Source organism: Dromiciops gliroides, chromosome 5, assembly GCF_019393635.1.
Source record: "Dromiciops gliroides isolate mDroGli1 chromosome 5, mDroGli1.pri, whole genome shotgun sequence".
In the NCBI taxonomy this organism is placed as follows: Eukaryota; Metazoa; Chordata; class Mammalia; order Microbiotheria; family Microbiotheriidae; genus Dromiciops; species Dromiciops gliroides.
Genome location: NC_057865.1, coordinates 251,954,842 through 251,981,990, shown reverse-complemented (window position 1 = coordinate 251,981,990; position 27,149 = coordinate 251,954,842). Strand labels below are relative to the sequence as shown.

General features: G+C 35.9%; 1 protein-coding gene across 1 annotated transcript in view; it reads right to left on the bottom strand.

The window, feature by feature from the left end:
* The window catches only part of NAV3 (neuron navigator 3), a 1,098,011-nt gene that overhangs the window by 9,740 nt on the left and 1,061,122 nt on the right, over window positions 1-27,149 (bottom strand). Inside the window, 14 exon segments of the mRNA XM_043966554.1 lie at window positions 431-590; window positions 592-628; window positions 1,124-1,189; window positions 2,362-2,516; window positions 7,627-7,680; window positions 7,682-7,863; window positions 9,739-9,907; window positions 10,185-10,280; window positions 15,028-15,125; window positions 23,427-23,447; window positions 23,450-23,497; window positions 23,500-23,561; window positions 23,563-23,597; window positions 25,040-25,193. Coding sequence (XP_043822489.1) covers window positions 431-590; window positions 592-628; window positions 1,124-1,189; window positions 2,362-2,516; window positions 7,627-7,680; window positions 7,682-7,863; window positions 9,739-9,907; window positions 10,185-10,280; window positions 15,028-15,125; window positions 23,427-23,447; window positions 23,450-23,497; window positions 23,500-23,561; window positions 23,563-23,597; window positions 25,040-25,193 — 1,337 coding nt within the window.

Genomic DNA, 27,149 nt, shown 5'->3' with positions numbered 1-27,149 from the left:
CAACCTTCATCACAGGGTCATAAAAAAATCTCCTTAAATTTTTCTAAGTGAAAAAAACAAAGAAAAAAATATTTCCAAGTGTTACTAAATTCCAGTTAACTACTAATTGCATTACAGAGTATTTAATAATACCAGGTGTCTGGCATTTGGATACTTGTGACATTAAACTCTACTTTTAGAAACCTTATGAGAACATTGGCTAGTTTTATGTTTTTATGAATATGTTCTAAGCCAGAATTTCTGTACAAACTGCTCCCTATCACTGTTATAGCTGAGAAGAGGGCAAAATTTCAGGAAAAATGTCAACTAGACTGTTTAGAGTCTTCTAACATGATCAGTTTGGCTCAGTCTCTGTTTATCCAATCTGTCCATCTTTACCAAGGACACAGAGTTTCTTGAGGAAGGCATATGCAGCTTTCGAGGAACTCACCAATGGTCACATCAGAAGAACTGTGTGTTTCCAAAAGCTATTCAGATGATGTCCATGTTTTAGGAATCCAGTCTATAATTTTAATGAGATCACTGTTGCGCATATTTCTCTCAATTTCGGTCTCAATCAATTTCCTCGCAGATATCTTCCCCAGAAAGCCTCTTTACTGGTTCTGTGTGGTTAGAACAGAGTACCCACCTGCAGAAAGAAATGTTCAACCTTAAAACAATCATTGTATAAACTGAATATTCAGTCATGACCCTGTCTTCCTTCCTCAAATGCAAAGTGCTAATTTCCCTATTCCATATCATAATTGTAGTGGCTAAGAGAAATAGCAGAAACTTAGATGATCAAGGTTTGGTATCCTGAGTTAAGAAAAAGTTCATATCCTTCAGAGATGAGTGGGAGGATGCTTGCCACCTCACCACTGAGGACTCTTCTGCATGAAAAACCAAATCAATCAGATATTAGAGCTGGGATTTGTCTTCTTCATTGGCAGACAGAAAATGCCACACTTTAGATTTAGGAATCATGAACAGGAAAATAAACACCAGCATAAAAGAAGAGGTGTACATAATGTATGTTTGCAGAAACATATGTGGAAGAAGTAAGAATTACTCTCACGATGCAGGTCACCACTGGAAGGATTTATCAATGTCTAATTAGAAAGAAAAACAAAGAAGCTTTTTTTACCTGAAATTGTGATGCAATTCTAGATTTGGTGATGATGAAACCCCCTGGTTCATTGTTCCAATGATACTAGGGACTGAGAGTAGTAGAGAAGAAAAGAAAAGCATGAATTTGTAGGAGCCCAACAAAGAAAAGATCAATTAAACTGGATTAATTAATTTCTGGATTACTGGATTAATTAATTTTCTGGCACATGATGATACTTAAATATTAATTTCCAAATGTTGTAAGTAACACGAGCTTCCCTGATTCTCCTCTTACTTTAGGTTCATAGTTACATTAAGTAAGAATCCATGAGTCTGCTTTTAGGTGGGTACTGATACATGGAATGCCAATTTTTTTTCCCCTGTTGTTTCTGGTTGACTGTGTCAATTGTCATATACCCCTTCATCATTGTGTTCAGATCATTTCCTTGGTGCTGCTGAATTACTACTACAGCTAACATTAGGGAATCTCTGATTTGGGAAGCCCCACAAAATGACATGTGCCTGATTAATAATCTCTTCTATGACATCATTAATACATGATTATCTAGCTGGCTTTATTTGGAAAGGCAGTCCTTTCCACTACTGGACAGCCTAATTGTTAGTGCATTGAATTTTAATCTGCCTTTCTTAACTTTTAACCAATTTTCTTAATTCTGCCCTATGGGGTCAAACAGAAGAAGACTAATTCCTCTTAAGCATGACAGAAGACTATACACACTTCCTCCTTAAATACCCCCAAGTCTTTATGCAGGCTAAATATAACCTCTCACACTATAAATTAGAGAAAAAGGTTCCAACCTAAATTGCTAGATGGAGTCTCCTCATCTAGGCAATCTCTACATGAATGAAATCACAGAATCAGTTTTTAACCCTAAACATAACTGGTTCCTTCAACCAATATTCATAAGATATGAACTTAACCATTTTGGATGTCCTCCAATTATCAACATTCATCCTAAAATATAGTACACAGAACTGATATCGTGTGACCAGGGCAGAGAACATCAAAACCATCACCTCCCTTTTGCTGGACATTATGCTTCTCTTAATACAACCTAACATTTAATTAAATAAGCTCACTGGAACCAAGTTGGGCAATAGAAATCATCCTTTTCGTACTCTGAAATCCTTGTAATGTCACTATTGGTTTATGAAACTCATGATACCATGGGATCAAAAAATTACCAAATACATGGTCAGTACTTTCAACACTTGTTTACCATACTGTGTCATTCCAAAAAAAAAATCACATACCACTTGTTATATTTGCAATTGAGGAAACCATTGAAGATGTCACTCAAAGAGCCAATATGGTGGAGATTATCTAGAATAATTACAACAGGTAGGTCTGCGCCACTGTTATCAGCACTGCATTGTTCAGCCAGGTTGGCTAGGTACTGTTGCAATTCCTTTAAAAACATAACAATTATAGTAATTGGAAAAAACAACAACAATGAACATCTAGTTATACCAATGACATGTATTTGTCCTGGGAATGACCCCTTATTAAATGAACAGAGGGTACTGTGGAAATAGATATATAGTAAGAAGGGAGAGGGAAGGGTAAGAAAATAATGAGAAAAGTGGGGAATAGTATATGGTTTCAGCATTCTACATGAATGGTAGCTGTGAAAATGGTAGCAAAAAGCAGATTTCTGTCACTTTTTCTCAAAAGGAAGAGCTAAAAAGGATCTTGGATCTAAGCCCTTGTGATATAGCATGCATGATGAGTTGTTATTGGAATATACTATCACAGTATAAACAGAAAGCATTGAAAACTTTCATAAACAAATGTTTTGGTTAATATCTCAAAAAAGCAAACAGACAAACAAAAACATTACTCCAAAATGATATCCCCAAATGAGTTCTGAGTGATTCTTATAATATTTTCATTCAAACTAGTTTCACAGAATGCATATAAAATTTCAGCCCTGGGGCCAGGGATTACAGTATGCTAAGCATCTTCCCTTTCACTCTCCTCTATTTTATTAAAGTAAGGTTCAATGGAAATTCTGTAATTCTGAAGAAATACTAAAAATTTTAAAATAGGGCACTTTACAATTAGAATTTCTCATTACTTAGGATAGTTGGTATTTTGTAAAGGTATGATCCCTAAGTAGCTTATAATCGAAATATTATAAACACTTTTGTTGATTGACTGCTCTCACAGATGGGTAGGCCAGGGAACATAATTAGGTTACTGAGAGTCACCCTAATCAGTAAAAACATTTACATATCATTTGCATATTTACAATGACATTTTCAATTTGCCAATCATGCTGAAGATTGGGAGGCAGGGGAGATCTATGATCCTAATTTTCAACAGCCATGTGTACATACAGACATATAGTCCATTCAGCTATTATCTGCAATGCTCTATTAGAAACAAAAGCCTTGGGGGAATAAACTAGAACATTCATTTTATAGGAAGTGCTTGTAGAGGATTTGAAATTCGTTAAATCTAGATTTAAGATTGCTAACATTAAATAATGTATACACTATTGAGCCAATGGCATATTAATGTTCTAAAAGAAAGAAATATTATTACCAAATTCTGGGTTATAAAAGTTTTTGTTAATTAAAAAAACAATAAACTTTAATTGTTACATATCTATGAAAATGAAATCATAGATTGGAAAATTGCATTTGACTTAAAAGTGAAAATTAAGCTTATGATTGAAACCAAAATGATAAATAGGTCAGCTTAACTTACTACCTTTGTTGAGAGATTTTTGTGCATTAGTATATTAAAAGAACTGGACTCCTGAACATTGGGAGGGGAGGTATTGTTGGCTAAACAAAAAGAATGGAGGAAAGGAGATGTAGGCTTCATCTGATAAACTTAACCATTCTGGCCAGCTACATATTTGAACAAATGGAATAAACTGAGTATTAGACCTGGATTTAGGTAAATCTGGCTTCACATTCCACTTCTGACACTTGACTGTATAAGTTTGGACAAGTCATTTAACCTCTTTTGCCTCAAGCAACTCACTAGGACTTGGCACCTAGACTATAGGTATTTTCTTATCTCTATTTAAGATGAGAATTCCCAATCAAGTGTTTTCCAAGCTGGTGAACCCACAATTATTTTTTCTGTATTTCTATAATAGACATATAGCCACCAGTTCCTTTAGTTACTTTATTTTGCACATTGAGGAAAACCAAGTCCAAACTGCTTATCTACTCTCTCCACATCTTCCAAGTGGCTCCAGTTCATCATTTGTTCTTTCCTAAATGCAGCAATTACCTTCTGAGCCTACTATATCAAACTCCAAAAATTCTGCTATTTATATGCATACTTTAAATCAAAATATTCTAGCTGGTGGCTTGATGGTAGGCCTAAAGAGGGGGAAGAAAGATGGATTGTGAAACAAAGAGGTTCCCATGGCATAAAATATTTTTTTTCCTTTTTTCCTCTTCTTGGCTTTTTGTTTGAATCTTCTAAGTGAGCAAAATGCTTTTTGGCTTTGTCTCTTGTGGGTTATCTACAGCATGGCTTAGAGCATATCAGAAATTAACCAGTACAGGTGGGTTTTCTCAGAGCATTTTCATGTATTTCATAAAGCATTTTGGGTTATTGATTCCCTAGACTTCACACCTATCCTTAGCACAAAACCAACTCCCAGGAAGGAAGGTTGGTCTTCTCACCAGTTGGAATTGCCCCAACATTGGCAATGGGATGCCAAGAAAGCAACAAATTCTGGTAAGCGCTATTTTCAGGTTTCCTTTGTATCAGTCTCCTAAGGAGTTTACAACTGTGTTCCTCCTATTCTATCTCTTTAGCTTTTAATTAGCATTGTATAAAAAGGGAATTATTTTTTTTAGTTTTTAATCAACAGCAACTACATGGGTCAAATAATAGCTGAAATTCTCCAATGAAGAGAGAGAAAATAGATACCTTGGAAATAATAAGCTAATGTGCCAGAAAGAAAATAAAATTTGGATGATAGTGACTACAGGAATCCTCAATAAGTGAATTTGTTTAAGTCAAAGGGATTATTTTATCTGAAGTTTATCTTTAGTCATTGTGTTTCAATAGGTAAACCTATTTTAAAAGGATCAATGTAACAAAGATTTTCTTAAAATTAACTTTCTTCTCAGTGCACCATGAACAAATCTTAAGTAAAAGTCAATTTTATATACCCTCAGATGTATCATAGAGTTATAGATCTGAAACTGGTTATAGATGATAGAAGTCATCTAGTTTAACTAATCTTTTTTTTTGGAGGGGTGAGCGAAGCAATGAGGGTTAAATGACTTGCCCAGGGTCACACAGCTAGTAAGTGTTAAGTGTCTGAGGCCTGATTTGAACTCAGGTCCTCCTGAATCCAGGGCCAGTGCCTGTGCCACCTAGCTGCCCCCTAGTCTAACTAATATTTACAGCTAATGAAGCTGAGGCTTAGAGAGGTTCACAGAAGTAGGTAATGAGAGGAATATGATTTAAAGCAGAGAGAAAAGGAATTTGCATTTATACAGTGTCTTATATATGCCAGCAACTGTGCCAAGAACTTTTTACAAATATTATCTCACTTCATCTTTTAACAACCCTGGGAGGTGGGAGCTATTATTAATCCCCATTTTACAGTTGAGGAAACTGAAGCAAACAAAAGTCAATGACTTGCCTACGGTTGTACAGCCATTGAGTGTCTGAGACTAGATTTGAACTCTGATTGGTCCGAGTCCAGTGCTCTATCCACTATGCGCACTCTTTCCCTTTGATCAAAAAACACAAAGCCTCACTAACAGTTCTCACTGATCTATTCTAGTCCTACAAGTATGCCACAAAAAAGAGGGGAAAAAAGATTCCCCTTTCCACATAAAGAAAATAAATTCTAAATAAATAAATAGTATCGGTTCTGGGGCAAAACCATAGAGAACAGGAAACATGATTAAGGAAACAGTTGTTTATCGAAGGAAGGGAAGGGAAGGGTGAGAAGATGATTTTATGTGAAGATATGTATCAAGGAAGCAATAGGAGCCTGAAGCAGGAATGAAACACGTATGGAGAAGTAAAAACAATAGAACAGTTAGTCAAATATCCCTACTTATATATTTGTCAATCAAAACTGCCTCTGATTCTGCCAAAGTTAGAATGCTGCCTGCCAGCTGTGAAGAAAACACCTACAATCTGTGTGACAGATGTGTTTCGCTGTGAGAGACCCCAGTGTTCTTTGTACACTAGTAAATTAAAAATTGGTGAGTGAGCTTTCCATCTGAATTGGTAAAGTGAAGCATTAGGAAGACCCAAACAGAGTTCAAATGCAGTTTTTCTAAAGACTCCCTTTGTAGTTTCTTCTGAAGATTCCAGTCATCATTCTCTTTGATGAATACTTAGGAGACTGCTCTGAGCAAAGGTACTTACTCTCACACATATTCCTTGGAAACTCAACCCCCTAAAAAACCCCTAAATTAATAATTCAGTGAATGACCTAATTATGTATATTTAGATGGACTTTTTAAATACCCTTGCAGGTTAGAGAATTAACCTATCTAGGGAGATAAAGGAGGTTCTAACACTTGAAGCTATTCAATGCAATTCATATTCACTTCCTGAGACTAAAAAAAAGTTCAGACATTGGGGTGAGCCTATGTAATCTAGTTCCTCTAATATACCAAACTACAAATGCTTAAACTCCCCTTCACAAAGATGGTCAATGGTTGACCCAATTGACATAATTTAGGCTGACATCAAATTGTATTTACTGATATTTTTTTTTCCTTTTTAGGATATTTTGTAGTAATACAAATACAAAGAACAGAAACAAATATTTGATTCAATATATTCTAAATCTAGACCATTTCTCCTGAAGCCATTAGACTGAAGTAGTATTGAAATCCTTTCAGGCAACAGCTCAGGGGGACTTGGTTTTAGTTCCAAACAAAAAAAATAATAACAATAAATTAATAGCCTTAAGGATTTGAGGAAATGGAATGTATTTTGGACATTTTTGCCTATAGAACTGTGGATGCCCAGGGGCTAATTTTAGCTGAAGTAAATCCCAAAGGGAACCCTTAGGCTAGGTTGGTCCAGAATTTCATTCAAGAAATTCAGGCAGACAGGATTCAGTTTTAGAAATTCATTGAGTCAAACACCATTATTCCCAGGTGAAATTGTCTGTCAGTTACTATCTTTTGTGTGTGTGCATACACTTAAAGATTCTAGTTTATTTCACTAGAAATTAATGAAGATACTTCATTCTTATTTTGTTATTTCTCTTCATTAGAACTGTAGTTTACTTTGGTATAATCACTGTACACACATGTACCTATATAAATATACATACGCATTTACTATTTAAGAACACAGACCAATATTGGAGGAGGAAATACAAAAGCTGGTTCTTTATTCAAGTTCCTCTAAAGGAGTACAGAAAAATTGAAAATTTTTGGTATAACTCCATAATGTACTTTATAATATGACAGAATCCTAAAATCCTTAGCCATGATACAGAACATTTAAGGAATAATGCATGTTGATAGAGGAAACTGAAACATTTTTACTCTCTAGTCACTTACCTTACTTGATTTATGGTCCACATTAAACACAGCAATAGCATCCTCTGTTTTTTTTCCTACCAGATTTGGTTAGTATATATTCAGCAAGTTTGTTGGCTAAATATGTCTTCCCAGTGCCACTTGGTCCAGATAGGATAATTCTGTGATGCTCCATCAGCAAATTAAAATACCTTTGGGTAATTGGTTTGGGGATTAGTGTATCAAAAACAAAATTGTCCAAACTGTTTTCTTCTACCCCTGAAGGAAGAAACAAAGAAATGAGAATACTTCATTGTTTTATACTTCAGTGTAAACCCAAGGTCAACACATGGTTTCTACCATATTAGCACTTTGCCAATGGCAAGAATGAAGGTCCTAAAGGCCATTGCAAAATACTCATCTTGATATTTCTGCTACAAAAATGCACTTGTCATTTTCAGACAATGACCATAAGGCAGGGGGAACAAACAAATGAAAAAAAAACAGTGTCTATTTATGTTCTTAATACCAGCCTCCTTTGAAAACCTACTTTGCTCTTTCTTATCCTCCCTCTGCGACTATAAATTTGTTCCCTACCACACATTCTAGATCTGACAAAGTTATGTGTTGATACATAACTCCCCACATTCTTATAGCCTCCTAGAAAACAAAATTAGAGCCAGAAAGGATATCAGAGGCCCTCTGCTCCAATCCCCTTATCTTACATATGAGGAAGATCAGGTCCAAGGGACATTAATGGACTTCCTTAAGGTCATGCAGTTATTAGGCAGTAAAGCTAGGATCCGAAAGGATGTCATCTGACTGAATCTACTACTCTTCCCACTGTACAATATTGTCTCTTCTGTCTTATCTCAATTTCCTCTTGTCCTGTTCTCAAATCTAATTACCCATCCGAGTTCTCTAAGAATGAGATGTTTCCACCTAATTTTTCTCGTTCAATCATTTCGATTGTCTCTGACTCTTTGTGACCCCATTTGGGGTTTTATTGGGAAAGATACTCAAGTGGTTTGCCATTTCCTTCTCTAGCTGATTTTACAGATGAGGACACTGAGTTGAACAGGGTTCAGTGACTTGCCCAGGGTCACACAGCTAGTAAGTGTCTGAGGCAAGATTTGATCTCAGGAAGATGAATCTTCCTGACTCTAGGCCTGATACTCTATTCACTGCACCACCCAACTGCCTCTTCCACTCAGTGGATCTATGAGAAACTGAAACAATAGCATCTTGCTCTAACCTAAATACTATATATGCTTCTTTATGAATTAGGAATTAATAGGTTCAATAATGATTTCATCTATATTTTAAAATTATTACTTTCTTTTTACCATTTTTCCCTTTATTGTATTCAAGGACATAAGTCTAAGTAAGAGATAGGAAATATGTGTCAATTATCACATTCTCTAAAGAGTTTAATAAGCATACTGTGATTTAGTAGATACTACACATACTCTACATATTGAAACAGAGACAGCTAGGTGACATAATGGATAGATTGCTGGGCCTGGAGTCAGGGAGACCCGAGTTCAAATCCAACTTCCGACACTAAGCTGTGTAACCACAGCAAGTCATTTAACCTTGTGCTCAGTTTTCTTGATCTGTAAAATGGCATCTACCTCACAGGGTTGTTGTGAGGATCAAATGAAATAATACTTATAAAAGTCTTTAATACTGCAGTTCCTGTTGTACATGATAAAAAATAGATTATAATAGAAGTTATATAGACCTTTAGAAACCAAAATAAATGACCAGTGGTAGAGGAGAAAATATAGCAATTTGAGATTTTAAATTGGGGTCTATATATTGGTGTCAGTTTTCTCATCTGTAATAGAAGGCTTTAGACAAGATGGCTTCTCAGGCCCTTTAGAGCAATAAATCTGTGATCCAGTGACTCATAGTGCCTTAAAATCCCAGTCCTTTAGCTGAACATTGAGGAATCTTTAACCATTGCACTTTCAGTTTTATCTCTGTATCTTTTGATGAAACTGTAATATGTTTAAATGTTAAAAAATTGATTAATGATTTAAAAAAAAGGTTTTAAAAATACAGAATGTGAAAATGAAGGAGAATTAGGGTAAAACCAGGCATTGTTGGTACAAACACAATCGTCTCTCCCTTTTATTTATTTTTTTTTACCTTTAAGGTTCACAGTGATGATGTTATTATCACCAACAAGATATCCACAAGGCAGCAACTCAGGCACGTCTAGACTATGGGATCTAATTAAATCCCCTATACAGTAGCTAGCGATACAGTCAGAGCTCAAACCAAGACTAGTGGATGTGTCAATTCGGAACACATACTCCTAAAAATGGAACACACAAAAACACAATAAAAACAGGGGTTTAGTGCATGTAAGATGAAAAATAGAACACAAGGTGGTCCAGAACAAGAGATCAAGTATTGGAGGAACAGGTCACATGAAAGTCCGATAGCGCTAGCCAGAAAAGGCGTTTATGAATATTTTAAATTAGATATCCTAGAACAGGAAACGGGAGAGGTATCTAAAGTGGGCACAAATAGTCAAACCAATATGTTGTTGTTGAGTTTTTGTTTTTTTGTTTGTTTTTAACAGATCCTACCTTGAAGAGACGTCTGATTACTCCATCTAATACATCCCACTTGGTTTTTCCACTAACACCAATGGATCCTATCAAATATGCCTGAGGCTTCTGTTCCTAAAATAAAGTAAAAAAAAAAAAAGCAAGATCAAATGCATCTGCCAATCATGTTTGATTAATGTGTTGTTGTTTTTTTAACCAGATAAATATTAATCAAGTGGATTTTTTTTTTTCAGATTGGGTCTCCCTATCTTACTCAGGTTGGAAGTAAAGCAGCCTCTCAAGGACCTGATGCTAATATTAATAGGTATGGAAGCTTTAACCTGCTCCATTTTTCCAGTCTAGGCAAGTCCTTCTCTCTTTTTTTTTTTAAGTGAGGCAATTGGGGTTAAGTGACTTGCCCAGGGTCACACAGCTAATAAGTGTTAAGTGTCTGAGGCTGGATTTGAACTCAGGTCCTCCTGACTCCAGGGCCAGTGCTCTATCCACTGTGCCATGTAGCTGCCTCTTCTTCTCTCTTTCAAAAGCCTATAGTTTACTGTTTCTCCGGGCTCACCATACTGGTGCTAGACTCAGTGCAGAAAACCAATCACTTTTATCCATGCCACTGTTCCGAACTCCCAAACTCAAGCAATCCATTAATCTCCCCAAGAACAGGGAGTATAAGCATTTGATATTATACTCAGTGAGACAACATAACATTAACACTTACACATTCATGTATTTTCCAATATAAGTATTTTGGTGACACACATTGAAACAGAATTGTTTAAAGGAATTAGGAGAGAAAGAGATAAAGATGTTTAGTAGCAATGTTATCAACTACTGAAAGAAAAATCAAGGAAGTATGGGTACAAGTATCACCATCTTAAGAAACCTGTTTCTGAAACTGTTTTTAAATTACATTTTTTGGGTAAAAATAATCATATCAGTCAATAAGCCTACTATTTTATATTTTACTATTATTTTATTACTTATTATATATTATATTATTTATAATACTATTATTTATTATTGTTTTACATTATTTTACAGGCATTATATAAGGGACTGGGGATGTAAAAACAAAACCAGTAATATTCCTCGCCCTCAAGGAGAAATTTCTTTATATGAGCCAAGTAAACTACTTGAGGATCATGTTTTTGCAATAAAAACAGGTACCTCTTCATTTATCTGCTCTGTAGATTATAATGTGCACACATGGATGGTACCTTCATATACATTAAAATAATTCTGATATGGAAAAATCAGAATACATGAAAATCTGGCATGATAACCGAATAGTGCCTGTGATACCATGATCCGATTTCTTATCCGACTGTTTACTTGTAAAAGAAAATAAATAGGACAGCAATGATGTCCTCAGCCAATTGGAGGGTTGCCATTTCAAGAAGAGATTAGACTTGCTTTGATTGGCCTCTCAGGGCATAACTAGGTACAATGAATGAAAATTGGAGGAAAGGAGATTTCAAATAACTGATAAAGGGGGAAAATAACATATTCAAAAATAATTAGAGCTCTTCAAAAGTGGAATTGGTGGCCTAAGGAAGAACTAGATTTGCCCCCATCAACATTCTTTAAGCACAGGTTGGATGACCAGCTTTGGACAATGCTACAGAGGGATTTTTGTCTCCCCCCCCCCATAACGGACCATATGAGGTCCCTTCTAACTCCCCGATCCTGGAATTTTGCCATCTTATTACTGAACTGCCACACCCCCTGACTCAGAAGTTATTGATGAAAGAACTGGAAAACCACTTACTTTTCCATGGTTTAGACAGGAAATTCATTATTTTAAACTTTTAGGGTCATGCTTTTCCAAGTTCTCTCAAAGAGGATTTTTTTTTCAAAGTAATTATTATTGAGACAAAATCCATCCTTATAAAACACTTTATAAACAGCTGTTTTTTTTTTCAGCCAAAAGATGGTTTCAGCCTCATAGAGGATATCATAGACTTGGGTGTAAATACTCACTTGGAAAGAGTTGACATGCTTCTATAGCTCATTCAGTGAGTTTGTGGCTTTAGAATCTTTGGAGCATTTGGTCTGGTTGTAAATTTAGATGTGCCATGTTACTTCTTAAAGTTAAATTTCTCAACTACGTTAAAAACAATTTAAAAGTACTATTTGTTTTTGAAGTTGACAGGCATAAATCCTTTCAGAACATTACCGATTTAGAGTGTTGAACATTCCCTTAAATTCTCCAATTAAAACATTTTACCATTGCTTCTTTTATCGTTGTTTAAAAAGAGTTTGGGGAGGAAATCAGAGTGCAGATATCTAAGAGTACAGAAAAAGGACTGGTAGGAACTGGAAAGAGTTCTATATTCAAAGTCAAGGGACCTGTATTAAAATATTGCCTTTGCTACTTACTTTATGGATAAAAATCATTTTATCTCTGTGGGCTTTATGTGACTTATCTATAAAATGAAACAACTCAAATAAGATGAGCCCTATTGTTCTTTCCCATTATAAATAAATATCTCTATGATGCCATGGCCTGAGATTCTACAATAGATATTGGTCTAAGAGGATAGGAGACTGTCATGAACAAAAGTCTAGAGTGAGAGTATCTATCCAAAGAGGCATGTTGCTAAACTAAGGTGCCTATCAGTTGGAGAAAGGCTAAACAAATTATAAGATAGAAATGGTTGTGATTGTTGATGGTAATGGATGTATATAGGAAAACTATTGCACTGTAAAGAATGATGAAAAGTTTAAAGGAATTTCAGATCCAAACAAAATTCTAGAATACCTCATTAAAAGGATAATTCATGAGAACTTGGGAAGGAAAGAAGTCATACCAGATCAAACACATTCCCTTTCTGACAGGTACACAAGAAGAATTCCATAGACATGCAATCACTACCCAGCTGGAGGGGTGGTCTTTGTTATAGTGCTAAAATCTGTTACATTCAGAATTTTTTCTAAATAACTTTGCTGAGAATATAGTAAGACTGCCTAACTCATTTGTGGATAACATGAAGATAGGAGGGTGGGATAATTAGCTAACAAAATTGGTGCCCAAAATATCTAGATAATAGCGTAGCGAAATGGTCCTAATTTAACAAAATAGAATGCAACAATGATAAATATAAAACCCTGCACTTGTGTTTTTAATAGAAATCAACTGCATAAGTAAATCTATCTAAAGGGTAGACTTTAAATCAGCATAAGTTAAGAATGGGGTATGGGGACAGCTAGGTGGCACAGTGGATAGAGCACTGGCCCTGGATTCAGGAGGACCTGAGTTCAAATCCGGCCTCAGACATTTGACACTCACTGGCTGTGTGACCCTGGGCAAGTCACTTAACCCCAAGTGCCTCACCAAAAAAAAAAAACAAAAAAAAACCAAAAAAAAAAAAACCAAAACAAAGAATGGGGTATGACAGTTCAAATGATAATTAACATTATCCAATAGAACTTTAATATTGGGGATGAAGAAGGTGATAAACTCTTTCTATCTTAGCCAGACTACATTTCCTGCGTCATTACCAGTTCTAGGGACCATATTTGGAGAAGGCATAGAAAATGGAGAATGGCCAGAGGTGGTGACCAGGATGGTGAAACGATCTGAAATCATTCTATACAAGGACATGAAGAAGGGAAGACTTAAGGAGATCACGGCAGGTGCCTAAAAATAGCCTATCTTTCTAGCTTTAGGAAGTGGTTTCTATGAAAGAATTAGATGTGTTTTGCTAGACTCCAAAGAACAACAGAATGAGGACCATTATTTTGGCTCCGTATCTAACAAAGAAAAATACTATTTTTCTTACCTATCACTAAGTTTTCTGTCAGTGTTTGTACCATTAGATATGATGACATTTTTGTACCTAAAATCTTCTAAGATTCTATGAATTTTTTGGTCCTAATTTCCCTCATAGCTCAGCTCAAATGTCACCCTCTCTTTGAATCTTTTCCTGATTCCCTCAGACTCTCATGCCTTCCTCCCCATCAAAAAAAAATGTATGTATATATGTATATATGTGCATCTCTTTTTGATAAAAAGTGCTTTGAGGGTAGGAACCATTTCATTTCTGGTTTTGTTTACTCTTGTCTCTCCCTCTATGGCCCCACTTACCATTTCTGTACCTTTCTGGACCAAAATGCCCTTCCCTGGTAACTGTTCTCCTATTTTGTCTCTGCCTATTCATATGCAATTGTATGTTTTTGTATTTTTATTCCCCCCCCCACCCCGTGCTCAGGACAGAATTTGACATGCAATGAGTTCTTAAATTATGACTTCTCTTTCATTCATTTGTTTCTCCAGTGTTTAACAAAGTACCTGAAAAATAGCTTAAAGAACACATGTTATTTGATTGTTGAACTATAGGTAAAATGTTATGTTAAAAAATCTTAGAGGCCTAGTCACTCAGGTCCCTGCTTTGGAAAGGTAACAGTTGATCCACTGGTATTTTCATGCCAAGTGATTTCAGTACAGATGGTAACTCATTTTTTTTTTTTTTAGTATGCAGTATAATGGTCAGAAATCCCATTCCTTTGTGTAGGAAAGCACTATCAGCCACTAAAGCAATACTTCACTTTATAAAGACTAAATCTTCTATGGGTGATAACCATAATACATCTTGACAACATGTAGAATCAGAGATGGCACTTAACTTCCATATAGACATGAAACCAAAGTATCTGGGCTTGGATGAAAATATGATATATGAAGAGGGTAGGGCCCACATTTGTAGAGCAATTATCTCATTTGTTTTGTGATCTGTATTCACCCTACATGATTGTGCAAAAGGCTTTTTGCTACAATGTTACCATTGGAAATATGAAGAAAGAAAATATTCGTGGTTCCTGGGACCTTTCTAGGCCCATAGTAACAGAGAAGATAGAATAAGTGGAATACCTTTGATCGACCATAGCCCTTGCTAATAGATACTATAATTTTCACGCTGCGGCCATCTTTATGAAGGGTTCCATCAGTAGCATCTTCCAGTAAAATATCTACGAAACAAGCCACCAATAAAATCAGCATTACAACAAAATGAAACCAGTTGTTTTCATTCATAGTCAGTTTCTCCCCATTCCATATTTCAACTGGAATACCAATGGTACAAAGTTCCAATAACTGTATTTGGACTGTCTTTTACATTCTAATCTACTTGGAGTTGAGAAACCAATGCACTTTCTTTTTTCTTTCCTTCCTTCTTCCCTTCCTTTTTAAATCAGCTTCTAGACTTAAAAGAATTGGCTCTTTCCTTCAAGCTAGAAAATACAAAGTTCCTATTTTATTATGTGCTTGTCTGTTTGAAGGAACCAATCCTTCTCTTCCCTCCTTCTTCCTCCCTCTTCCCCGATCAGACATTATGAGCATAAGCACATCTGGGTAAAACCAGTCACTATGAAAACTAGTGCATTTAGAACAGTAGCCTGCCTTTCCTATACAATTGAAAACATCCACACTCAAGTTCTCATGTAATCTAGGGACTTGAAAGATACTGTGATGGACTGTGAATGCAAATTATTTTCAAACATTTGGGCACATCTCCAGCTGTATTACTGCTTGGGCTATCTCTTTCATTATTAGGCACTGCTATTAAAACACAACAGCAGAATGCTTGTTTTCTTCTATAGCAGTATATTAACATTAATTGCTTTGTATACCTGGGGCAGCTAGATGGCGCAGTGGATAGAGCACCTGCCTTGGAGTCAGGAGTACCTGAGTTCAAATCTGGCCTCAGACACTTAACACACACACTTACTAGCTGTGTGACCCTGGGCAAGTCACTTAACCCCAACTGCCTCACCAAAAAAAAAAAAATTGCTTTGTATACTTTGTTTACCATTCTGCAACCAGATACTATTCAAGTTATTGCTCTAAGAAGGGAAGAAGAGATACTCTCTTGACTCCTTGCTGTATGCATTAAAATAAGATGCTATATCACTTCTATGACATTGGGTTTTTTTTTTAAAGGATTGAAAGTTGTTTTTTTTTTTTGTTGTTTTTTTGGTGGTGGTGGTAGGGTGTTGTTGGGCCTGTAGGAAGGAGGAATTGAGAGTGTTATTTCATTACTATAGAGAGTCTCCAATGAGGAAACTCTATCAGTTCCATAGGTTAGTGTAAGTTAGCAATCATCAAGAATGTATTAAAGGGGCAGCTAGGTGGTCCAGTGGATAGAGCACCTGCCCTGGATTCAGGAGAAGCTGAGTTCAAATGTGGCCTCGGACACTTGTCACTTACCAGCTGTGTGACCCTGGGCAAGTCACTTAACCCTCATTGCCCCACCAAAAAAAAAAAAAAAAAAGAATGTATTAAACACTTTCTTTGTGTCAGATACTGTTTCAGGCACTAAGAAAAAGAAATGAAACAGTTGCTGTTCTCAGAGAACTTACTTCCTATCAGGGGAGATGATACATATGTAAAAACATTTACAAAATAAATTATGTTATTTGCCCATACCACTAAGAAGTTGAATTACTTCCCTAGGATCAAATAGCCAATATGTTTAAGAGGCAGTAAATGAATCAAAATGTAACTGACTCCAAAGTCAGCTCTCTATCCACTGTACTATGCTGCCTCTCATTTTACCCCAATTATTTTCAACAAAAATTAAAACCTTTTGAGTTGAGGGATTGTTTTATTTTATTTTTTTTAATCTTTGTATCCCTAGTGCCTTGAAGCCATCTAATAAACATTTATAGGATTGGCTTGAATTGAGATGGATTGGGCTAAATTAATTTTTTTTTTTTAGAATTAATAAAGTGGATTCATCTGAAATCATTGTTCCAGTCATAATAAATTCAGCATAGAGACAAACTCAGTATGGAATTACCCATGCCCAACAGATGACAGAAACACAGTTTTCTGCTTCACAGCAAACACAGAGAATAACAGCATAATATAAGTGCTAGGACTCTAAAAGGCTAGACCCGAAACAGTGAAATGCATGAAAGATACTTGACAAAAACCCTATCATTTTTGTCACTTCAGCTGTTTACAAGATGGAAGTGCTTAGAGAAAGTTGGTAAAAAGATACATTTTAAAACCAGACTGATATAACTCCCCCCAAAAAATGAGACTAAAGAATTTGGAGCCTAAAGAATATAGGGCACTTTGGTTTGACATTTCAGTGGCCAAAAAGCATCTCATCCCCATCAATTTGAATATTATCATTCTCGCTCTCTTCCAATGCATCCTGTGCAACCATTGTTAAGCAATATTTAATTATATTTTTCTTCCCAGAAACAGACGGTGACTTCCAGTCAACTCTCATACCTAAACCACTTAGGGAAATCTATTAAATCTACTAATTGGATTCTCCAAAATCCAATATAACCTGGACATTCTTTAGCCGTTAGACTTACCTGTTTTTCTGACAAATGAATTGTTAAATTTTACCTCTGAGAATATCATTTCCCTCTAGATGAAACATCACCCCTTTCCTTTCTAAGTCATATTCCACTCATCTTTCAATACTCTGCCTAATGAACATGATTAGATTGGCATAGTGGACCAAGCTCATGTCCTGGAGTCAAGAAGACCCAAGTTTAAATCCAAATTAAGATACTGACTAGATATTTGATTTGGGGCAAGTCATTTAACCTTTGCCTCGGTTTCCTCTTCTATATAATGAGGATAATATATAATAATAGTGCCTACCTCCCTGGGTTGTTATCAGGATCAAATGAGAGAATAATTTTAAAACTCTTAGTATAGTGTATAGCAAATAGTACATAGTTCAGTAGCATCTGACTCTTTATGTCCCTGTAAACCATAGCACACCAGTGCTATCCATTACATTTTCTTGTCAAAGAAACTGGAATGGTTTGTCATTTGCTTCTCCAGTAAATTAAGGCAAACAGAGGTTAAGTGACTTGCCCAGGCCCACACAGCTAGTAATTGTCTTTGAAACCTCATTTATTTTTATTTTATTATTTTATTTTTTGGTGAGGCAATTGGAATTAAGTGACTTGCCCAGGGTCACACAGCTAGTAAGTGCCAAGTGTCTGAGATTGGATTTGAACTCAGGTCCTCCTGAATCCAGGGCCAGTGCTCTATCCACTGTGCCACCTAGCTGCCCCTGAAGCCTCATTTAAATACAGGTATTTCTGAATCTAAGTCCAGCACTATCGCCTGAGCCACCTAGCTGCCTAAGCACATACTATATGCTATATAAATGTTGTTGTTACTTGATTTTGATCTCTCATCATTGCATTTTCTAGTCCCGGTAAGGTACCAGTGTATGAATATCTCTGGAGTATGAATGCCTTTCTTTAAACCTTGTCTTTGGTATTCGTTAGCTCTGTGACTCCACAATGCTCATGTTGGCTCTTTGAATCCCAGGTTCTTGATCAATAAAATGTGGGTATCAGATTAAATGGTCTTCAGTGTCCTTTTCACCTCTAAACTATGATCTCCTCATCCTTACTGCTTATGGCAACGTGTAACTGAATGACTCTGCTTTGATTATGTCATTTGATTATAAGGGCCTTGAAGGCAAAGACAGTTATTTCTCCTTAATGTTTATCTTCCTGGTGTGTACAGCGGTTGTTAAATTAATAGTTTTAGCTGATGGAAGCAATCAATGTCAGAGAGTCTAGCTATCAACTGATTGAAGCTGATGACTGATTACAGAAACAACTCCAGAGAGAAAAACAGCAGGTGTGACACATGGGGCGTGACCAAGTAAGATGCCAGCATTCATTGCACTTTTTTCTAGTTCAAATATGTGAAATATAGTTTCTTTCTCTCTTCACTTCCATTTTCAAGGCCTGGAAATTCCCTAAACTACATTTTCTCATTTACTTTCCTCCTTTCATAAATGCATTAGAGGCAGGGAATGGTACAGGGGATAGAGGGCTGTACCTAGAGTCAGGAAGACCTGAGTTCAAATCTAGTCTCAGATATTTACTAGCTGGAGAAAATAATAGTACCTACCTCCTAGAGTTGTGGGTGAGGACCAAATGAGAAAATATAGGTAAAATGCTTAGTGTAGGGGCAGCTAGGTGGCACAGTGAATAGAGCACCGGCCCTGGAGTCAGGAGGACCTGAGTTCAAATCTGGCCTCAGACACTTGACACTTACTAGCTGTGTGACCCTGGGCAAGTCACTTAACCCTCATTGCCCAACCCCCCAAAAATGCTTAGTGTAGTATTTAGCACATAGCGGGCTTTTTTGAAAATGTTAGTTATCATCATCGTCATTAATTACAAACTTTATTTTTGTTAGAAAAGTCTTGAATTTGTGAATATTGTGAATATTAAAAAGTCTAACCTTAAAAACAAGAGTCATATATGGAAAATGGAATCATGATGAATTTTTACTTTATGCTAAGTATCAGTGTTAAAACTCATCTATATATCAAGTATGACCACAGAGGTGAAAAAAATTACATACTCAGTCAAAGAATAAAAAGTACACACGTGGACAGCTATCTCTTAGGTCTTATTTGTGGAAATTGGCAATGTTTTATCAGTGAATATTTGAATTATAATACTCCAAAGACACCCTTCTTGTTAATTTTGCCAGTGCTTTGAGGATTCCTTGATCAATGACTTTTCTTTCTCATGCATTGATATTTTTTCCCATTTCTTTCCTACCCTTCTAAGCTTTTCTGGTCTTTAATTCTGCCCTCCCTTTAGTCCCTGTAGACAGGGAGATGTTTTTTTCTTTGTTTGGTTTTTTTGCTTTGCTTTCCTGCCATCTTTCTCGGCTGATAATTCCTAAATCTATAAATGCAGCCCATATCTCTGCCCCAAGCTTCAGTTGAACGTTATCTACCAGACATTTCAAATTGGATATACCATCGACCTCTCAATCTCATCATGTAGTATGCAGAACTCGTTATCCTTCCTCCCAAACACTCCCTTCTTCTAAACTTCCCGATTACATTGGAGAGCACCATTATTCTCCCACTAAACCAGACTTGCAGCTCAGATGTCATTCCTAGACCCTTACTCTCATCTCCACTATACATTCAGTCAGTTGACAAATTTTCATATTTCTACCCCATCTATCATATATATCCCTTCTTTCTACCACATCTATCATATATATCCCTTCTTTCCACTCTTCCAGCCACCCCCTCCCTAGCCTAAGACCTCTTCACATCTCATCTGGATTTATTTTTTTTTTACAATAGCCCTCTAATTGGTCTTTCAGCCTCAATTCTCTCACCACTCCAACCCATCCTCCACTAAGGTGCCAAAGTGATTTTCCTAAGGTATAACAATGACTGTGCCACACCCATATTCAATATGCTCCAGTGAATCTCTAAATTCACCAGGATCAAATATAAATTCCTCAGCTTGGCATTTGAAGCCCCTCAGAACTTGACCCATTCCTACTTCTCTATCTTCTTATGTGCCATACGCTCTATGGTATGGCCACACTAGCTACTAAATATTCTTGCATCTCTTATCTCTTTGCCAGTGAAGCGGTTGTTCCCATGCCTGAAATGTTTTCCCTTCTCAGTCTTGATTCTTAGATTCCCTGGCTTTCATCAAGACTCAATCTAAGTGCCTGTTTCTGCAAAGTCCCTTTCTCTATTCTTCCTAGCTTCTGGAGACTTCCTAGCTAAGGTTTCCTTCCATCTACTGCTCATGAATCTCTTTGTGTATTTATTTATATACTGAATATACTGATCAATATTAATACTGAAATATGTTGTGAGATTTCGAGTACAAAAGTAACAACAGTGATAAAACGTGAGACACAAACACCTCATTTAATATGGTGAGAAAACAAAATCAGTTAAGAGAGAGCAAAATACTGAACTCTCAATAGCTAACTCCTGAAATTATCCTATAATTGACTCATTTTAAAAATTCTTTTTTCATAATGCATGCTCCCATTTAGCTACCAAGAAGAGTACTCCTTTTTCTTCCAATAGTTATTATAACTTCTACCCCCCACCACTATAGTAAGTAAGAAGAGTAAACATAAAGAAATCATCTTGATTCAACCCTGCTTGAATTTCTTTTGCCTATTCTGGTCTCCAAAAGAGCATATAGAATATTACAATCATCTTTTTGTTTTCTTTCATACACTGTCATATTCCGCTTTTAGTCATTTTTATCTTTTCTAATTTAATTAATTGACAGGAGTACAGTGCAGTCTAATAATTAAAAAAAGCTCTGGATTTGGAGCCAGGGGACATGGGTTCAAATCTGAACCCTTCCATTTAATCCCTGTGTTACCTGGAAAAGTTTTTATTATTATTATTATTATTATTATTATTATTATTATTAAATTATCCTCTCTGGTCTTCAATTTCTTTATCTGTAAAAAGGAAAAGTTTGGATGACTTGACCTCCGTTGTTCCTTTTAGCTCTAAGATCCAATGACTTACTATTACATGCACTCTTCATATACCCTTTATTTAGAATCTAAGTTTCTTACCCGATTTCTCCCAAGCTCATTGTTTTTAAACTGCTTTACTTACTGATTGCAATATTAGCATATGTGTGTGCTTACATATTTCTTCTGTATTAGATCAGCTTGTTCCATTCAAGGCATGGGAAAGATGTTTTCTATGAGGATTTAAGCTCTATCAGCTGCTTCTTTGTTAGTGAACATACTCACAACTTTAGGACTAAATGCTGAATGGCATCTAATGGGAGCATGCATTATGAAATGTGTCAACAACTTAAGATGGGGACATGCAAATTCTGGGTTTTCAGAGGCCCAGGCAATAAGCATCCAATTAGGGGGGAAAATTAGTAATCATCATTTCCCTGTGACATTTCATACTATTTCAACTTCTGCTTTAATTTAATTTTAAGGAATAGGAAGAGGGTTAGATTCTGAGGTTCTATCGTAGAATCTATTTTACACTTAAGCATTTCTATCAATAGTTTCCAGCGGTCACCTGGTGGTCATGCTTTGTAATTACAAAAGATGTTCCTAAGTCTGAAATGAAAGTTATAACCAAGTCGAATGTTTCATTGGAAAATACTATTCCACTTGAAATTAATAACATCTCTACTCAGGCTACAGCATTAGTCTCTACCTTACAAAGAATTATAGATGCCGATGCTAATTAGTTACTTACTTACTGGAAATGAATCATTCAATAATAAGTGTCCATTAGGGTTATGTGGCATGAATAGTGTAGCCACTGCGGATACAAAGAAAAAATGCAATGTTGCCCTTCCCTCAAGGAGTTACATTCTATATGTGGGAAAGAATATTCATATATGATATTTATGGATGATTAAGTATAATCATCCATATATATGAATAATATATGAATATTTCTCTCCCACATTAGAATGTAAATATGCATAAATATTATTTATAACATACCTATTTCTATCTCTAATATATATAATATCTTATCAAAATATCTTATATATATCCATATATATAATATAATTAATTTCTATCTCTATATATGTATATATGTGTGTGTGTATATATATATTCATTAATTCATTCCTTGTGGGCAAGGAAAAACTCACTAATTGAGGACTAAATGTGAATTAAGACAGGATAATATTAACAATCCATAAATGTATGTATGTATGTATGTGATATATAATACATAAAATTGCATACACAGTAGGTAGCTCAATATTATTTTCATTTCTAAAGCATTAATTCTGTAGTTTAAGTGATTCTGGATTATACAAATAATGAATGCAACCTATGGAATAGATCATCCAATAATGGAGTTACTATATAGAGAAGAGGAGCTGGCTTTCAGAGACAGGAAGGCTTGGTTTCAAGACTTATTTTCTGCCATATTCTGGTTATGCAACCTTAGACAAATTACTTACCCCATCAGTTTTCTAGGAAATGCTCTAAAACTGCCTGAAACAGAGCTTGAATGACAGACCTTCCTCATTCCTGTACTTCAAAATCTATACCAGTGAGATCTGAGATAGAAGCCAAGAATTTCCAAACAAAAATCTCAATTATCATAATAAATTTAAAGCTAGAAGAAACCTTCAAGATGATTTAGTCAAATCCCCTCAACTTACTCTTTTTTGTGAGGGTTCTGCTCTATGGACACTTTTGTTTTTTCAGCTTTTTTTTTTTCTTCCCCTCAACGTATTCTAAGGAAATTGAGTCACAGAGATAAGAAGTGATTTACTCAAGCTTACTTAATTGCAAAGCAGGTTTCTCTCCAGGTCCCCTGATCTCCAAATCCTAATTCTTGCCACCTGACTATACTGATAGCATTCAGAAAACATTTTGTAGGATTAAAAAGAAGTTAACATATTCTTAGCATACTAGCTCCCCTCCAGTGAAATAACAGGCACCTGCCAGTTACACCTGTAGACAAACAGACACACAATTACCTGTGGTAATAGAGTCGGTGTGTTCAAGTTGTTCAGTGAAAGCCTTAAAGACTGGCGAGAAGATGAGGAGGAGTGCTGCTGGAAGACTCTGATGAAGGGCGAGCAGGCTTTGCAGTATTCCAGTCTCTGCCTTCAGCGATCATTTTCAGCTTTCAAGATTTCAATTTCATTCTATCACAAAGATGGTATTGGGGATTTTTGGAGATTGCCAGAGAGAAATAGAACTGAGTTAGAGAAAGGAGCGATCTCCTTTCAATGCAAAGTGGTTCCTACCTCACAGTTTGGAAAACACCTAAGAAATGAACAAATATGGGGCCCCAAATACAGAATTTCCTTCCTTATTGCAGAAAGGAGAAAACAAGATAGAAAATCAAAATCAAAGAATCACATTTTTTCTCACTTGCTAAACACTGAGCATTCTTCAGTCATACATTTACATGTGTGTATATGTCTATATGCATATAATGTTATATATAATACAGTATAATAGAACATGGCATATATTATGCATGCTATATGTTTATGTAATAGGTATATATAACAGGTTACTGTAACGATTGGAATAACGCCACCTGCTGGATACTTACTGTAGAAGAGTTCTGCCCATGAAGGGAAGGTCTTTGAGGGCAAGACCAGGAGTCAGGAAGTGACGCGGGCGAGTGGAGGAGAAGGAAGAGACTGGCGCTCAGTCTCGGTCTCTTTCCTCTGGACTCTGGTGGAGAGCGGAGCTAGAAATGTGCTCTCCCTTTAATAGATAGGAATCTAGGCCTTTTTCTCTCTCTTTACCAAATTCTTATTCTCCTTAATAAATGCTTAAAAGTCTAACTCTTGCTAAAGCTTACTAATTTAGTTGGCGACCACTCATTAGATATTTTTAGACAGTTTAGCTAGAATTTTAACCCTTACATTATATAAATTTACTATATATGTATATGCCTATAACATATAAAGGTATGCTATACACGTATATACACATATACATAGACACACATTATGTGTGTATGTGGCAGGAAGAGCGTCTGAGACAGACAGCAAGAGCAAAAAGCAAGACTATGACTAAAGGTCTGTTGGGGATTTCATATTTAGAAGCTCACTTTCTCAGTTGGATGTCTGTTTAGAACAATTTAAATAAAGGGCTACTAGACTAGTCCTCAGGTAATGGTATAATCAAAGACAGACTAACTTAAATAACGTCACTCTAAGTATCTTGAATAGATGATTTCACCAAGTAGATAAACAAAACCTCTATGATATCATATAAAAATAAGGCAGGCTCCCTATAAATTTCAAAGTCCATATTGACATCTGGAAGAGCTTTGTTCATTCAAACCGGGGACGGGGCGGGGGGAGGGGTGCAGCTAGGTGGAGCAGTGGATAAACTACCAGTCCTGGATTCAGGAGGACCCGAGTTCAAATCCGGCTTCAAAAAAAATCCAAACAACTGAGATACAATGGCAGAATGCAGAAAACATTTTTACAGTCTATTTAGCATGCAGCATATTCATTTTAACAGTGTGTGAGAGCTGCCTTAAGTAATTTAAGCAAATCTAAATGATAAAAATACCAATACCTTAAACATTTGCTTTGCTCCTCAACCTAACCAATGCACTGACCTGCATTCGATTCATGGCTTCCCGAATCTGGTCAAGATGGTGGGCAGAACTGAGAGCTTCTAGTCGAATATCTGTTAATTTTAGCTCCTTCTCTCTGAGCTCACTTTTCAGCTGCAGAATAATTTCAGCCTCTGCTTCTGTGCATTCACAGATCCTAAAGAGGAAAGCACAAAAGGTAAATGGGGAAATAGAAAATTAAGGAAAAGAAATGTACCTTCATATAAGCTGATTTTTAATATTATCCCACAAGTCCATAAAGTGTTTGCTGATATGTAGATGAGAGAGACAGAGACAGAAACAAGGGGAAAGACAGAAAGAATTGCATGAAAGCAACTTTAACCAGTTCAAAAGAAATATTTCAAAGTGAAAATATTGGCCAACTTTTCATCTATTTTTTTTATCTGAAGTCAAATATATCAATGTATGAATAAACATGAAGTTTCCCACTATGTGATTAATAAAAAATAATTTTCATCATGTTGATATTAGAGGGGCACAGCTCATATCTAGCCACACCTCCCTCTATCTTGTATTTGTAAAGTTGTTTTTCATACCCAAGTATAAGACATTTATCACTATTGAATGTCTTCTTATAAGATTCATCCAAATGGATGAATATACTTCATTATTCTTTGAGATTCTAGATCTGTCACTCATTACATTGACTATCCCACTTCATGTAATAATCTTCATGTAATCTGAAAATGTGGTGAACATCCCGCTATTATCTTTATCCAAATCATTGCTAAAAATATTTAACAGTATAGGGCCAGGCACAGATCCCAGGGAAGCTCCACTAAAAACCTTGACATTGTACTATTAAAAAAACCTCTTTAAATCTGACCAGTTCTGAATCCCTGAGTGTGTTATTGTCTAAACCAGAGGTATCAAATTTGCAGCATACAACTGGCTTGGCAAGTAGCTTTGTGGATCCGCAGGGAAATGTCTCTATTTAAATTTAACACCAGTGATCTAATTTATGTCTTTTCATGTTCTTCACAAGAATAGAAGGAGAAAGTTTATTAAAAGCTTTGCTAAAAATCCACTAACCATATGTACATGATTTCCCTTATCTAGGACTATAATAATAATAATAAAAATAATAATAGGAAATAAAGTCAAGTTTGCAATGCACTGCTCTTTATAATCACCATTTCTTATTTAAAGGATTTACTAACTAGCTCAATGCTGATTTATTCTAGAATTTTCCCAGGAGTCTAAGTCAAACTTGTTGGTTAAAGTTTGTAGACTGTCCTCTCCTGTTTTGAATATAGAAACATTTGCTCTCTAATGCTTTTGGTACACATCTCATTTCCCATGATCTTCCAGATATCCTCGAAAGAAGCTCAGCAACCCCCTCTGTCAGTTCTTTTGAGTCCCCAACTATAGTTTCATTTGCACTAGAGACTTTAAATGTATGAAGGGCAACTAGCTATCTTGCTTATCTTGAGTATAAAATTCCCATTATTGATTTCTGTTATGCCATTTCCATTTCAAAGGTCATTCTCATTGTCAAAGAAAACAGAACTATGAGAAGAATTGAGTAGCTCTGCCTTCCCTGTTGTCAAGCAGACTCCCTGTCCCTGCTTTGATCATTCTTTTTTTCTAAATATAGCAGTATGGTTTAATGTTATTGTTGTTGTCCTTAGGTTCCCTAACAAGGATGAGCTCATTCTGAGCTTTAGTATTTCTGACACTGTTTTTGTTTTCAATAGGACCAAACTATACTCTTTTATTTATTTCTCCTACCTGACCTTGCCTTCATCTTCTCTAAATTTCTTTTTCAAATCTAAGTAGGTTGGCAAGTTCCCTGTGCACATCTCTTGAGATAAATCCTATTTTCCCTCCTATTGGAATTGTTTTCTTTTGTGACTTCGGAATTGCATTCTTCAGCCTCTCTCATCCATTCTAGTCTAATTATCTCTGAAGTATTTTTGTCCATGAGATGCTACCTGTATTTCCTCTAAACCTTTAGAAATCTACTTTCCCCAAATCTAGGAAGCACATCAAACTATGCCCAGGTTTCTTCTCCATTTCTACCAGAGTAGTGGTCAGTTCTCCTACTCGGGCTTCTTATAATTTCCATACCAGTAACCAGCCTCTCTATATT